At 51.4% G+C, this 16017-nt stretch overlaps 1 protein-coding gene across 1 annotated transcript in view; it reads left to right on the top strand.

The window, feature by feature from the left end:
• Positions 1–1292: 1292 nt before the first annotated feature.
• BCL7A (BAF chromatin remodeling complex subunit BCL7A) overlaps positions 1293–16017 on the top strand; it is a 28280-nt gene continuing 13555 nt past the window's right edge. Inside the window, exons 1-3 of the mRNA XM_080940723.1 lie at positions 1293–1509; positions 7862–7943; positions 11956–12052. Coding sequence (XP_080796849.1) covers positions 1418–1509; positions 7862–7943; positions 11956–12052 — 271 coding nt within the window. The 5' untranslated portion in view covers positions 1293–1417. The remainder of the gene's footprint in view (positions 1510–7861; positions 7944–11955; positions 12053–16017) is intronic.

Raw genomic sequence — 16017 nt, 5'->3', positions numbered from 1 at the left:
TTTTGATTTGTCTTTGTGGCCCTGGCTGGCCTTGAACACATTTTTGGTTTTGAGACAGGGTCTCACTATGTAGTCCTGGTTAGAAACCAGGCTGGCCTTGAACTCACAGATACCTGCCTCCTTCTGCCTCAAGAGTGCTTGGGATTAAAGGAGTGCACTACCACACCTGACTGTTGTTCTTATTTTAATTTTTTCGATTTAGGATCCTGTGTTTAAAGAGGTTAAAAGATAAGCCTGGGGAAAATCCTACCCATATCCCCACTAGCTCCCTCTACCAAACCCCAAAACACCCCCCAAACTTCAGGGGAAATGCTTGGTACTAGAATCATGGCAGTCACAGATGAAGTTCACCGCTGCAACCTTGAATTACTCCTTGACTCAGTTTCCCTATCTGTGAAATGACTGGTGTTGGGCTAGTTTCTCTCCAGGTAGCGGCTTGCTCACTTTAGGTCATCTCTTTTCCCAGCATCCACTTGGACAAGCACTCGCTCTGGTCCAATCTGTTTAGCCACAACTGCACACCCACCTGTCTCTATCTGGTTTATCGCAGATAGACACCCAGCTCTGTCCTAGGGTAGGAAGGAGTACAGCCCCTCAAAAGTCCTTCTGGGTTGGACCAATCCAGTTTACCTACAGCTCCGGGTCCGTAACACTGCACTACCACCAGGAGCCGTTTAAGATTAAATTGTCATTTTCGTACAAACCCCAGGGAGGTTGATCCGTGACTTATCTCTACGGGAAAGAAAGCCCTGCGACAATGTCAACTGCCACCGGGCTCCGGCACCTTCCCTACGACTCTAGTTTAAGCGTGGGGAGGCGACGTTCTAGCTCGCACATTTCAAAAGGGCAGCCGGTCAGAGACCCGCACCTCAACTCTTTCTAAGATCACCTCGCGTCCCGAACCGCCGCCTCCAACTCTGAGAACTCGACAAGCGCCCGACAAGAAACTTGCAAGATCGCGCCCGCGGCCACCAACCGGAGCCAGAGCACCCACGGCCTGCAGCCTGCCATCCCCAGGGTGTGTGTCTTGGGGGGGAGGGGGCCCCCCTCGCACCTGCGGCCTCTGGATGAGTCGGGGCTCGGGCTCGTCCCGCGTGCTGGGGGATCGAGGCCACCCGGGATAGCTTCCCAGGGCGAGGTCCCCCAGGCTCCCCGGGGAGGGCGGTGGCGCCCGGAGGCCGCACTGCTGGCGGCCGCGCCGCTCCCCCTCGCTCTGTGCAGCTGCCGCCCGGCGCTTGCGCACTGGGCCCCGGGCGCGCGGCGGCACCAGGCTTTGTGTGTGCGCATATGTGTGTGAGTGTGTGCCTGTGCGCGAGTGAGAGAGCAGGCGAGTGTGGCGAGCAGGACCCGGCGGGCGCGCTCCCCCAGCCTCTCTCTCTCTCTCTCCTCTCTCTCTCTCTCCCTCCCCGCCAGAACCATGTCGGGCAGGTCGGTTCGAGCCGAGACCAGGAGCCGGGCCAAAGATGATATCAAGAGGGTCATGGCGGCTATCGAGAAAGTGCGCAAATGGTAAGCCGAGGCGCCTGCTCGCTCTCTCGCTCGCCCCGGCTCGCTGCACCGCGTCGCGGCCGCCAGCAAGCTCGGACCCAGCGCGCAGAGCGGCGGGGCGCAGCGGCCCCGGGCCCGGAGTTGGCGAGGGCGCGCGGCCGGGGTCACCTGCGCCCCGCGGGGGCTGCGTCCGCTGCCCAGGTGTGCTTGGCGCTGGTCGCCCACCTGGCGTGGCGACGGCGACGCCGGCGGCGGCTGCAGCTCGGAGCTCGGCTCTCCGGAGAGGGGGGTTCGCAGCCGGCCCCAGAAGCCATTTCGTTTTTTTTTTTTTTTTTTTTTTGTGCAAGTCACATGAAAGCGGCTTCCCGCGCGCCGGGGCCGTGATGCCGGCGGCGGCGGGCAAAGCGCGAGCTCCATTGTGCAGCGCCGAGCGGGCCGCCGTCTCCTCCCGGGCCGGCGCGGCGCCGGTGTCCCCCCAACACACACACACACATACACCCTACGCCCCGACCCGCCCGCAGCTCCCCGCCTCCCAGGCCTCGGCGCCCTCGAGTCTGCGGAGTTTGCAGAGCGCGAGCCGTTTAAATTTAGCGCTTTGGGCAGCCTGGAGCGAGGGCTCCGGGCGAGGAAGGAAGATGGGGGCGAGCGCTAGGAAGGCGGTGGCGCGACCGGGGCGCGGGCACCCACGGCTCCTACGCGCTCCGCGAGCTTGGGGGACGCGATGTTTGCAGCCAGAAGCCAAGTCCTGGGCCGTGTCTTGCCTTCTTCTAGCTGGAGCTGGTGTTTGTTTTGCGGAGAGAGCGAGCGACCGTTGTTTTTGTTCTCTGCACTGGGGGGAGGAGGAGGGGACCGCGATATTCGGTGTGGGCCGTGCGTGTTTTTCAGGCTCAAATTAGATCGTGCCCGGCGTGGCCTCGTTATAATTAGTAGGATGGAACATTTTCACGGCCCTCGTCGGGATCTGACTCCGAGGCGGCCCCAGAGGTCAGGCCTGAGGCGCCAGTAGTCCACCACCAGGTTGGGTCAGACTTGTTGAAAACTCCCTGCTCCCTGATTTTAACTTTATTACGTTTTTTTTTCCCACGGCTTCATCTGGGTCCGAGAGGGAGAGGTGCAGCTGCGAGGGTGTCCCCAAGTGTCAGCGGCTTCTGGCTGGACCTGTCCTTTATAGGAACTGGCCAGGCCCCACTGCAGGCTGCTATTTTTGGGGGGGGGGGGTGTTCATTTCTTGAGTAACGCCTCTGTTGTCTTTTTTTTTTTTTAACACTACTGGGAGAGGCTGTCTCCGGTTTGATGGTGTCACAAGTTAGCTGTCCTTTCAGAGTGAAACCCAACAAAAAAGGCAAGGAGAAAAATCAATAAAGTCCACGTGCTCCCGGGCCTCCTATGGAAAGGGCTGTCTGCGGATGGCCGGATGCCCGCTGTGGGCTGGGTTTGGCTCCAATGGGACAAAGAATTTTCACAACCATGAGAAGGGGAGGCTTTCCAAAGTTGAGATCCAAGTCCTGGGTGCCTGGAGCTCCCCTGCTGAGCAGGGCGACCAATGCCCAACTGGAGCCATTTAAAAATGGCAGAAACAGCTGCAGGCCAAAACACAGGAAAGAACTGCACAGTACCCCCTCTCCTGTGGGACCCTCAAGGGAAGGCTGGGGTGGCACCCCTCCCCTGCCTCAGTCTCAGTGCAGAGAAAGGACTGATAGCAGAGCAACCCTCCCTTCTGTCTGTCACCGGCCTGGAGGGTAGAAATCGGCCGGTGTAAGCTGCCTTCCTTTCTGGTCCTTGGAGCTGTGACAGCTGCCGCTGGGTCTGCCAGCTGCTCTTCAGGGCGGGCAGATGGAGGGATGGGGCTTTCCACCCTGCGGGCCCCAGAGCAGCAGGCCTGAAGGCTTCTTCTTCCATCCTAGTGGGTTCACAGCCTGCCAAGCCGGGAGAGCAGTGGGGGATGTGGCTGCCTTCTTCCCTCTGTGTGTGTGTGTGTTTGTGTGTGCTCGCGTGTGCGTTGGGGGTGGGGGGTAGGGAGAAATAAGTACATCTTGACCTCTAAAAACTTCAGGCTTTTTGGGATCTCCTGCTTGAGTTTCTACTTCCCTTCCTAGCTGTGACCTTGGGCAAAAGATGAAACTCCAGTTCTATGGCGCTGTCAACTAGGGGGTCCAGTGCCTCTTCACCTTCCAGAGCTGTTGAGGACTGACTAGTCAGGGGAAGTCACAGGAGAACCCAGGGGCCCTTGTAAACTCCATTATGTCAGGTAGACTTTGTAGACATTTTGATTGGCTTCCCACCCCATGTTAAACAGAAATGCAGGGGGCTTCCTTGCGTCACTAGATCTAGTCTTGCCCTATCTGTACAACGGTCTTGCAATCAACCCTGAAGACTTTGGGGTTGTTTATTAACTGTGGACACCAGCCATGCATTTCACCACTAGCTAAGGCTGGGGGTTTGCCAGAATTAGCAAATGAAAATACAGAACACCTATGTAAATTTGAATTTCAGATAAACAGCAAAGTGATTTAAAAAAAAAAAAAAAAAACCTCTCCCCTATAGTGGTGCATGCCATTGTAAGGTAAAGGCAGGAGAATCAGGAGTTCAAGGATAGCCTCAGCTACATACTGAGTTCAAGGCTAGCCTGATCTATATTCAAGCTTGTCTCAAAAAAAAAAAAAAAAGCAAAAATACATGAAAATTTTTGCTGAGAGTATTGCTTTAATGGTAGAATTTGAGTTTAATATGCACAGGGCTCTGGGTTTCACCCTCAGCCTGTACACCACACACACACACACACACACACACACACCCGAAGTTATTTGTTTATCTGAAAAAAAATCCAAATCAATGAGGAATTTTGTATTTTATTTAGAGGCAGGCTGAGGTATCCGGCATACCGTGCAGTCTGAAAGCCTAGGGTGGTACTTTTTATACCCAGTTGACTAGCCCTACCCTTCCGAGGCCCTGCAGAAGATGCCAGTGTGAGCTGTGGCCTCCCCACCCACAGAGGCAGCTACTGCTATGATCCTTTCTGTCTGGTGTCCCAGCAGAACAGGATGGTGGGTGTGAGGTGGCCAGAAGGTGACTGAAGGAGAACAAAATGGTAGGTCCCTTTCTGGGCCCAGACTTGGGAGGCCCAGTGTCAGTGAGAGACAAAGGGAGGTCACAAGCCAAGCTTCTAGGTAGGTGTTGGTTCAAGGAACCCTTTGGCAACTTGCCATAAGGACAGAATGGGGAGTTTGGGGGGGGGGGGGCAGGGAGCTTTCCACTCATCCCTGAGAAGTGCCATCTGAGGAGGGCTCAGACCTGATTAGGATGAGGACAGGTCTCCCAGGGTGACAAAGACTAACCATTTAATGAGTGTGCAAAGGGATTTAGAACTCTTTGGAGTCAGCAAGGCCCCCCTGGGACTCTTCGGACCTAGGCCCAGTAGAGCCCTGGAAATTCGCCTTGGCCTCGAGAATCTGAGATGGACCCTGCAGTTTATAATAAGAGCCCAAGCTGGAGAAGAACTTCGGAGCTCTGCGCTTACATCAGGGACTTCATTTCGTCCTTTTGCCTCAGGAACACAAGGCAGAGGAGGTACAGAAGCCAAGTTACCATGGCAGCAAGAGGATGCAGGCCCTGTGCAGAGTCGCTTGTGGCTAGGTTGAGGTGCAACTTGGTGGCCAAAGCCAATCCAGGTGGTGAGAGGTGGGGGCTGGTAGGGAGCCAAAGTTTGTCATCAGGAGCCTTCCCCCCCTGTGCCTCCCAGGGGGAATGTGGGCCGCAGATCATGTTTTGAGAGTAGCCAAAAATCTGGATTTTTATGGTTTTCTCTTTCTTTCTACTTTGGCAATTGAGTCAACTTTTTTCAAAGTACTGTGAGGGTAAACAAGACACGCCTGCTGGCCACTCGCTCGCCACCCTTGCTCTAAGATGATGGGAACTGGCTAGTCCCCTCACCATAGGAGCAGTCAGCTGTGTGTGTTATGTGTGTTACCCCGTGATGGGCTGCAGCCCCGCTGCCCTGAGCCAGGGCCTCTGAAAGCCAAGTCCCAGGTCGGAGGTCAGTCCCAAGGTCAGACTGTACTTCAGTTTTTGAAAGTTCTATTACTTTTCTTTTTTTCTTTTGGCTTATTTTGTGTATGTGCACGTGGGGGGGAAGCATACTCTCATGTGCTATGATGCACGTGTGGAGGTCCGAACACAACACAACTTGTGGGAGAGGCCCTCCTACCCTGTCAGTTCTGAGGATCTAACTCAGGTTATCCAGTGCCTTTACCCATCACCTGCTGAGCCATCTCACCAGACCCTATTATTATTATTATTATATTATTATTATTATTTATTAATCTAATTCTGTAGTTTAAAGCCACCTGGGACTTAGAATTAATAATCCTGCCTAAGTCTCCGAGGGTAAGGGAATCTCAGGATCTCGGGTTGCTAGAATGATATAACCCCCAACCCTAAAGGTCAGGTTCGTAACTCTTACCTCTCTCCCAAAGCCCCCTCATTAGGGTCCACACCTAGTAACAGTGCTGGTTACTCCAGTGAAGAGGTTACTGGCCGGGGAACAAGTTAATTATTTAAGTTTAAAAAAAAAAAAAAAAACACACTCAGACTTTTTACTTTGTTGATTTAATTGGACTTAGATTAAGGAAGTTAGTCAAGAGCTTGTTGGTATGGATTGAGTGACTTCGGCTATTGAGATTTCTAGAAGTTTCTGCTGCCCAGGTACTCTCTAAAATGAACATCCCAGTCCATGGGCAGCAGATGGGCAGACAGTGGCTTCTGAGGGCAAAACCTATATTCACTCTTTGTTTTACCACATTGTATTGCCCGTGTGGCCATGAAGGGAGCAAAAGTTTCTGGGCCTCTTCTTCCTTCATCTGTACGGTGTGTTCCTCTCTTGTCCTTTTACTGATCTCAGAGAGAGGAGAGGGGCCATATAGCTTGGTCTCTAGTACACTAGAGCCATCAGGATTATGTCTCTACCTGTCACTGAAGTTGTTCCTGGCAATAGGCTTGTGTCCCCCCCCCCCCCCCCCCCCGTACCTCCTGAGTATTCAGAGTGGAGAATAAAAGATTGGGGCTCCTGGTTTGTGCAGTCTGCCTCCAGGAGGCAGGAGAGAGATGGAAGATAAACATCCGTCTACATGCTTCCCCTGCTAAAAGGACCATGGGCGGGGCCTCTGGAGAGCAGTCCACTCCCTGGGTTTGGATTCTCACTGTGGGGTTGTGAGTTCGCCTCCTCAGGTCTCACTTCCTTGATCTGTCAAGCGGAGAAGGTGATGTCTGCTGCCACAGATGGTCGTGTAGACACCAGAGCCACGTGGGCATGGTGCTTGGTACATGGAGTGACTGCGCATGGCGCCCGGCTCCTTTAACAGTGAGAGCCAGGCCATCGGTGACAGCGACGTGGAGACCTGAGTGGGAGTTTGTGGATGGAAGTGTATGGTTTGGCTATGGTTGTCTTTGAGTGTGTTTGCCACTGCTAGCCTCCCACCCTCCAAGGCTCAGCAATGACATGGCAGAGACTGTGATCTGTCACAGTATAACTGAGGAGAAGACCACAGGTTAAGTTTGGGTGGAGACCCCAGGGTCCACTGCAGTTTTAGGGAGCAGTAGAACTGTTGTACTAAATTGAAGTCGCATCCCTGCCTCTCCCCCTCCTCCCCCAGATCGGCTGGGCTACTTGCTAAACTCAGTAAGACTTCAGGCTGCCTCCCTAAGATGGCTAAGTTAGAGCCCAGACTGTTGGGGTTCAAACCCCAGCCCTACTCCTGATTATTCTCCCCCAAGTTTTATTCACCGCTGCCCAGATACATGGCCTCCACATATCTAGAGCAAGAAGTGGTGGTACCATCCAACAGAAGTTGGTGGCCACAGTACTAGTCTCGAAAATGGCCGTGGCTTGGCGGGGGGGGGGGGGGGGCATAGCTACCACCCGTGATGAAACCATTCGCCCCCATGCTTCTCACGGCTTGTATTTTTCTTCTCCTCATCTGCAAATCTGTCTCTCTCAACTGGGCACTTGACTTCTTCTGTCCTGTGGGAGTTTAGGACCCAGGGGTTCTATGGAAACCAGGGGTCCAGCCCACCTCACCCCCCCAATCCCCTGCATGTTCTGAAGGGAAGCTGACAGCCGGGGCGAGGTGGTTGCTTGCTTTTTGGATCCCAGAAAGGTAGGGAGCACGAAGCTTACGTCAGCCAACTGACTTTACCAGGGGCCTCAGCCGCCGAGGACAGAGCTGAAATTCCAGCTATATCTGTGATCAAAGCTTGTCGTCTTAGCCCCAGGGCTACACGGTTATCACTTTGTAGCTGTGACCTCTGCCACCCTCTCCCCTAAAGCAGAGTTCTGTACAAAGCCCCCTGGTTATGGGCTCTTCCTCATTCCCCGCAGGGAGAAGAAATGGGTGACCGTTGGCGATACATCCCTACGAATCTACAAGTGGGTCCCAGTGACGGAGCCAAAGGTTGATGACGTGAGTATGTAGGGCGGTTGCATTGTCATCCCCTACCCAGGGTGGCCTCCCCGTGCAGGGAGAATAGCTCTGTTGCCACCCACTGGCCTGGGGACCTAAGGCCAAACTGTAGAGAAAGTGCAGAGCCCAGCTGAAGTATAGAAAGGCCACTGGACCTGTGTCCTCATCCCCCTGTAGTTCTTACCCAGAACCTAGCCCTCGGTGACAGGAATGTCCCTTGAACGTGGGGACACACTTTTGTATGGGGCTTAACTCTCCCTAGAACCCTGCGTACTGTGTTGTGGGGACAGGCAGTGTTGTACCCAGTGATGCCAAGCCTCCGCCTTCACTATGGCCCGGTTCCTGAGCCGCCATCCATCTACCAGGCCCTGTGCTCATGTTTCATACAACCTACTTCCTATCTTTTAAAATCTCTTTACAAGGGAAGACATGACCTTTGAGTGGTACAGCCACGCCTCCCCTCCCTCACCCCCAGAGTTACTGTGTCAGAGTTGCAAGCGAGCTCAAGTCTTTCTGATTTTGAAAGGCACGTGTTCTGTTCCTGGAGAGCCTTCTAATGGTCGAGGCTCTTGGAAGACACGGATGAGAGAGCCGGGTCTAAGGATGCCTCCACCACTCCCGAGGGGGGCTAGAGGAAGGTTAAGGGAGACAGGTGGGACCAAGCTGATGCTAGAGGCCAGAGTGGGCTGTGGTGACCATGCTGTGTTCTGAAGGATACTTGAGAAGTAGCCAACCCACTTCCCATCTAGAGGCCTTTATACTGCTGCCGGTCCTCCCCCTCCCTGCCCCTGCCCAGGTTACCAACACTTGGCGCTCTTCAGCCGAGCTTGGCCCCAGCTGCTTCTGGAAGCAAGTGGCCATACTTAATGTTTCGGTATGGGGCAGAAGCTTTCTCAGTAAAGACTGAAGCTAAGCTTCCCTTCTGAGGGGCTAGCCGCTCTCTGACCCATCTTCAGTAACCTGCCCACTGAGAGTGAAGGACTCTAGGCAGGGCTGAGGTCACATGTTCACCTTGGGAGGGCTCAGAACTTACGTGATTGACATCCCTTCTCATTTTGACTTAGGTTTCTGAAGCCACCAAGGCCCCTCTTACCATAAAGGGACTAAGGCTTGGCCTATCCACGTGTAACTGGACAGGGCAGCTCAAGTCCTCTGAGGCAGTTCCTGGCTCCGGCCCTCGCCTTGGCCTTACACATCATTAGGTGGCGTAGAAATGCTGGCTGCATCTGAGGAGACGTGGTCCCTGCTGTCAAGGAATTTCTAATCTCGTTGGGAGAAGATAATTATAGAATAGCACGAAGCAGACCTCAGGGAAGTGCCAAGTGGAATATGATCAAGGGGAACGTGTAATCTATGGGCCGTGGGAAGGATGGGGCAGCTCCTGGCTGGGCAGAGACAAGCCCTGGCTAACTCGTGAGGCTGGATGCACCAGCTCACTGTGGGGGCCCCCTGCCCTCTCCTCTGTGTAGAAGATTCATGTCTAGCTTGTGTGGTTTCTGTACCCGGAATGTGTACTGTGTCGCCTGGTGAATGCTTAACAGAGCACGAGAAAGGCTGAGTTCCTTTCACCTTGAGCGGAGGCAGGAGCCTGCCGTTTAATCCCTGTTCCCCTAGGGCTGAACCTCTGGGTAAGATGCAGATTCCAGGGCCCCATCCCAGACAGCTACTACATCCGAATCTCCGAAGGTCAGACCAGGAGTCTGCGTGGAGTCAGGGGAGGGGTTAGCTTTTTATGGTTTTAGAAAATACTCAATTAGGACACAGTTGTATTATCTTTTTAAAAATAAACATTAGTGCTATTGAAGGTTTTTGTTTTTTACACCCCCCCCCCGCCCACCCAACAAGCAAAATGAATGTCAAAATTCAAATGTTATTTCTTTTCATTTGTGTGTGTGTGTTATACATGTATGCATGCATATATCATGGTACATGAGTGGAAGTCAAGAGACAACTATGGGAATCGATTCTTATGGGAACCATGTGGGTTCTAGGGATGCAACTTAGAGCTTCAGGCTTGCTGCTTTTATTGCAGAGCTATCTCACCAGCTCCTGTTATGGAATTACAGCTGAGAAAGTATGAACCTACTGATACTGAAGTGTACACTTGGCTTTCATTTTATTATATATGTGTGTGTGTGTGTGTGTGTGTGTGTGTGTGTGTGTGTGTGTGTGTATGAAATAAATATACACTTATTTACACAGGTTTCTCTGTGTAACAGAGCCCAGGCTGTCCTGAACTTGCTTTGTAGACCAGGCTGGCCTCAATCTCACAGAGAGATCCACATGCCTCTGCCTCTTGAGTGCTGGGATTAAAGGCGTGAGCCACCTGCCAGGCCCTTAATTCTTATTTTCAGAGACAGGGTTTTACAGTACAGCCCAGGCTGGTCTGGGATTCCCCCTTCTCCTGCCTCTGTCATGTGAGGATTATAGGACAGAGTGCATTCTTTTAGGTGAATTTTGCTTTGAGGGTGTTGCTCCATGGTAGAATATTTATCTAGCACGTATAATGCCAGGTTCTTTAAACCACAGGATACTGGGTTTGGAGTGTCTACAATCGCTCAGTAGTAAAGGTGCCTGCCACCAAGCCTGATGACTTGAGTTTGGTCCCTAGAACTCACATGGTAGGATAAGTCTTAAGATTCCTAAAAGTTCCTCCTGACTTTCACACATGTATTGTACTCCCCACTCCCACCTCTACCCTGCACGCCTGTTTGCCCGTTAGCGGTTATGCCCCGTGCTCAGGTAGCCGTGAACATGTTCTGCCTCTGTTTATTTGAATCTTTTTGAAATGTTACCATAAACCAAAATGACTTCTTCCTTCCTTTATTATATTTAATATACACTGTCGCTGTCTTCAGACACACCAGAAGAGGGCCCACAGGTCTCTCAGAGGCAGGAAGCAGGCACTGGATCTCTTTGAACCAGAGTTGCAGGTAGTTGTAAGCCACTATAGGGATGCTGGGAATTGAACTTAGGTCCTCTGCAGGAGCAGCCAGTGTTCTTTGTAGCTGGGCCATCTGCAGCCATATTTAAATATTAATTTTGCAGGAGATTTTTTCCTAACTCTGACTTTTATTGCTACATGTGCACACCCCAAGTTGAAGGTACCAGTGCACCCAGTTTGTGTTTATCCTTCCAGAGTGCCTATGCTCACAAGTACACAATAGATGGAGACCCCCTCAACACACCCCAGAGTTAGTGACGCCTGCATGCTCTGTTCCTCTTTGTCTTGGAGATACTGAGGTATTTTAACGAGTTTGTACCCTGCAGGTCTTTCTGATTAAAATCCAAAGAGAGCCTCCATTGTCTCTGCAACTGCTACGTTGATCAATCAGGCTGTCCGTGGTTTATTTGAGAGTCTTCAAATAAACATCATTCACAGAAACCTACAAATGATTCTGTTCTCTTGGGGGCTGGGGTGTGGCTCACCTGCAAAGCACTTGGCTAGTTTGTGTGAGGCCCTGGGTTTGGTCCCCAGCACCCTAAAGGCTCCTTTTCCACTCTCCACTGCCCCTTTTGAATTTTCTAAGGTTCCTGACACTTTGAGAAAAGCCGCCCCCTCCCCCAAGGAACTTAAACTGCTGGAGACATATGACATGTGTCTTTGCCATGCTTGTGTCTGGCCTGGTCAGCAGTGACAGTGACTGTGGCTTTTCCCCTGGTTTCTCTCTCTAGAAGAAGAGGGAGTTCCCAGCAGCCAGGGGGTTTTGCCTGTCTGTAAGTAAGAGCCCCACAGACAGGTGGGATTATGTCTCCTCCCCTCCATGAGACTCTTTGATCCCAAGGTGGCAAGGAACACTTTGTGGGCCACATTCAAATGCAGGCAGAGACAACCCGTCAGGGCTTGGGGGCACTGACTGTTTGATGGAATTAAATATTCATGCCACTCCTCAAGGCCTCTCTCTCTCTCTCTCTCTCTCTCTCACACACACACACACACACTCATACATACACGGATGCACACACACTCGAATGATTGACTGACTGGGTTTCTGTCCCGTTTTTCCTCTAGAAAAACAAGAATAAGAAGAAGGGTAAGGACGAGAAGTGTGGCTCCGAGGTGACCACTCCAGAGAACAGCTCGTCACCAGGGATGATGGACATACATGGTGAGCCCCGTCTGAGCTGTTCTCCCTGCCTGGGCCTCTGGGAGCCCTGAGTTGCGTTTTTGTTTCTCTAGCAGGTTTGCTCACATTCCAGGGGAAGGGTAGGAGGACTGGGCAGGGCTGCCAGGTCTCCGTGCCACAGAGGAGCTCTTTAGAGGAGACGCTTCCTTCCCCAGCACACAGGGGACAAAGCAGAAGCGTAAAAACAACACCGCCTCCTCACCCAGAGACGAGGGGATGGTCTTCTCGGGAGGTGATCCTACACACCCAGGAAGATTTGGGGGTATAACACACCAGACCCATGAGGGAAGTTTCCTTTCTTCAAATTCGCTTCCCACCTGGGGAACTCCAGAATGGATTTCCGAGTGGTTCAACTGGCACCGCAGGAACCTGCGCACTGCCGGTCTCACATCCCCAGCTGTCTGGTTTTAGAAGTAACCTGCGTCCCACCCCTCAGGGCGAGGCTGGCGCCTGATGTAGCCAGTCTTCTGTTCTCACGTTGCCTGTCTGTCTATCTCTCGCCTTATTATTGGGAGGAAAGGCTCAAATCACACTCATGGCTTTGAAACATCCAAAAAAAAAAAAAAAAAAAGAAGAAGAAGAAGAAGAAGAAAAAGAAGTGCACACACTTTATGACCAGACCAGGCAAAGCATAGGATGTGTACAGCCTGTCTCATCGGGTCTCTCCTGTCTCCCTGCTGGTTGCTTTTGTGAGAATGATTAGCTTGCTGTCACTGACAGAATGCTTTTTTGTTGTTGTTGTTGTTGCTGGTGTTTATTTGTGCTTAGGGCAAGAAAGGCTCAGTCCTGGCGGTTGATGCCGTTGTGTTGGGGCCTTTGGTGGGCTAGTACATCAGAATGTGAGCATCAGGGTATAGGAAGCTTCAGGCCAAAGAGGAAGAACGGGCTTCCTTGGGGACATGCGCTTGTAGTCCCAGGACTTGGAGGCTGAGACAGGAAGATAAAAGTCTAGAGACAACATGCTCTACATGGTGAATTCTGGGCTAGCCTTGGCTATGAGAGGGAAACAGTGTCTCAAAGCCATGCTGGGGTCAGAGAGACAGGAACACCTTAAAGGGGATTTCTCCAGCCGCCAGAAGCCCTTCCCTCAGGCCCCACCAGCCTCCCAATTACATCGAGATGAGGATTTAACCTTTTACACACGGGCCTTTAGGGACATTTAAGGTTCAGACTGTTAGCAGCTTTTGTGATTTATGAGTCTGAAAACCTGCTTTATTGCTGTTGTCTGAGAAGTCAGGTGTTAGTGTGCCAGAGCAGCTGGCTTAGGCAGGAGCAGCTTTCATCCCTTAGGGGAGACACGGCCGCTCTAACCACCTGGTCACCTGGTCCTGCTGGCTCTTGAGTTTGCCATGCTTAGCTCTCTCTTCCCCCTTCTGTTTTTATTTTAAAGCATTTTTTTTTATTTTATGCATATTGGTGTTCTGCTACTTGGGTGGGGTATCAAGGTCCCCTGGGACTGGAGTTACAAACGGTTGTGAACCGCCATGTGGGTGCTGGGTATTGAACTTGTGTCCTGGAAGGTCAGCCAGAGCTCTTAACCACTGAGCCATCTCTTCATCCCCTCCTCCCCCTTTTTCTCTCTCCTTCCCTCCCTCCTCTCTTCCTCTCCTTAGTTTATTTATTTATCACTTGTTTGTTTTTTCCTTTTTGAGAACAGTGTCTCAATATTTAGCAGTGGCTGGCCTGGAACTTGCACAGACTAAACATTGACATTCAAACGTCTCTCCTGGGATTATCAGGATTATTGTATTTGGATTAAAGCCATGTACCTTCACATCTGGATACACTTACTCATCAGATGTGCACATGTCATAACATATATGTGGGAAGTTAGAGAACAGCTTGTGAGAGTCATACCTCTCTATGTGGGTCCTGAGGATTGAACTCAGGTCACCAGACTTAGTGGCAAGCACATCATTTATCCGCTGAGACATTTTGTCAGGCCTGTTTGGGGGATTTTGTTGTTGTTGTTGTTGTTGTTATCCATTTTTTTGTGACAATGTTTTTGCCTTGTAGCCTAGGCTGGTTTTGATTTCACTGTGTAGCCCAGGCTGTCTTTAAACTTAAAATGATCTTCCGTCTCTGCCTCCCAGTCACTGGATATGTGTCCAAGATTTGATCTTAAGCTTAATGTTTTTACTTTTGAAGTTTTTTGTTGCATTTATTTCTTTCGTGTGTGAAATGGGGAGACATGTGTACAACAGTTTATGAGAGACAGTTCTCTCTTTCCCCCAGATAGGTTCCAGGGATCAAACTCAGGTCATCAAGCTTGGTGACAAACACCTTCACCCACTGAGCCATCTTGATGACCCAGGTATACACTTGTACTTGGGACCATTCTAAACCTTTTGTACAACAAGGCAGTATGTAGTAGATCAGTTGAAGTCAAAAAGGAATAGTGGCTTGCTCAAGTTGCTGATGCTCTCAGACACAACCCCGCCTCATCCTGGGAAGACAGAGACAGTACCCTCATGGTTTAGGGTTACTATTGCTATGATGAACACCCCATCCAAAAGCATGGCTTATGTTTCCACATAATAGTTCATCATCAAAGTCAGGACAGGAACTCATACAGGGCAGGAACCTGGAGGTAGGAGCTGATGCAGAGGTCATGGAAGGATGCTGCTTACTGGCTTGCTCCCCATGGCTTGCTCAGCCTGCTTTCTTATAGAACCCAGAACCACCAGCTCAGGGATGACACTGCCCACGGTGGACTTGCCCTCTCCCAACAATCACTAATTAAGCAAACCCCCCACAGGCTTTTTTATACAGTCAAATCTTATGGGGACACTTTCTCAATTGGGGGTTCTCTCCTCTCAAATGACTCTAGCCTGTGTCAAATTGACATAAAATTATCCAGCACATCTTATTTCCCCAAACTGACCATGTTAGCTCTCCAGTCCCTGACACCTAATCAAGGAGCCTTGCTTCTCACTGGCTTGGCTTCACAAAAACACAAAGGAGTTTTGCTGTTGGGTAATGAGCAAAGAAAAGTCCTCCATCCCACTGAGTGTGGAAGTGCAGGACTGTAATTCTAGCTCACCAGAAATGGAGGCGAGGGATCAGGAGTTTGAGGTCAGCCTGGGCTACATGAGACCCTGTCTCAAAATACAAAAACCAAAAGCAACAATAAAAACACCAAGGGATGAGGATGTAATTCCGTGGACAGAATGCTCACCTGCCATGCACAAAGCTCTGGGCCCCATCCCTAGTACTGTGTAAGCTGGGTGTGGGGGTCCAGGCCTCTAATCCCAGCAGTTGAGAGAAAGGGGCAGGAGAATGAGAAGTTCAAGGTCATCCCATACATCCCAGGTTCAAGCCTAGGATCCATGTGTCAGAACTCATTTCTGTTCAGGGTGAGATACGGGATGTGGCCTGGATCCCTGGCATTCTGAAGCCACCCCTCTCTGACTTTGCCAGGACCTCCCCTCACTGTGCCATGCTGTGTTAGTAATGTCACCTCTAGCCTTCTGGTTGGTTTTAAACCTTTAAAGCACTGGCAGTGCCTGCTCCGTCTTTGTGGGGATTAGATAAGCTAACCTCTGAAGAACCTTGGCATGCTTACAGCTATGGTATGAAGCCATTCCAATGTGCCAAGTATCTGATGACAAGCCCATTTCACAGATGAAGAGCTAAGGCTCAGAAAACGGAAGTCAACTTGCCCCATGGGCAGCTGATAACTTCCCGTGCCAGAGCTGACGTGTGAGGCTTTGTGGGCAGAGTCTTAGACTTGCTGCCTGGACAGATCTGGAAAGAGCCAGCTCCTGGACAAAAGCAACATATCTGCCTCCTGTCATTTTTATTTTAGCTCACGAGCAACCAAGACCAAGGCAGGGGTGACCAAGCATGAAGGCTTGGGGACACTTTCAGAAGGCTGGGGAGGGGGCACAGTAGGAGCTGAAGAGGTCACCTGAGCTGCTGTCTGTAGTCCACAGATTCAGTCATGT

The sequence above is a fragment of the Micromys minutus genome (assembly GCF_963924665.1).
Source record: "Micromys minutus genome assembly, chromosome: 29".
NCBI classification, from domain to species: domain Eukaryota; kingdom Metazoa; phylum Chordata; class Mammalia; order Rodentia; family Muridae; genus Micromys; species Micromys minutus.
This window is presented reverse-complemented; position numbering and strand designations above follow the sequence as displayed.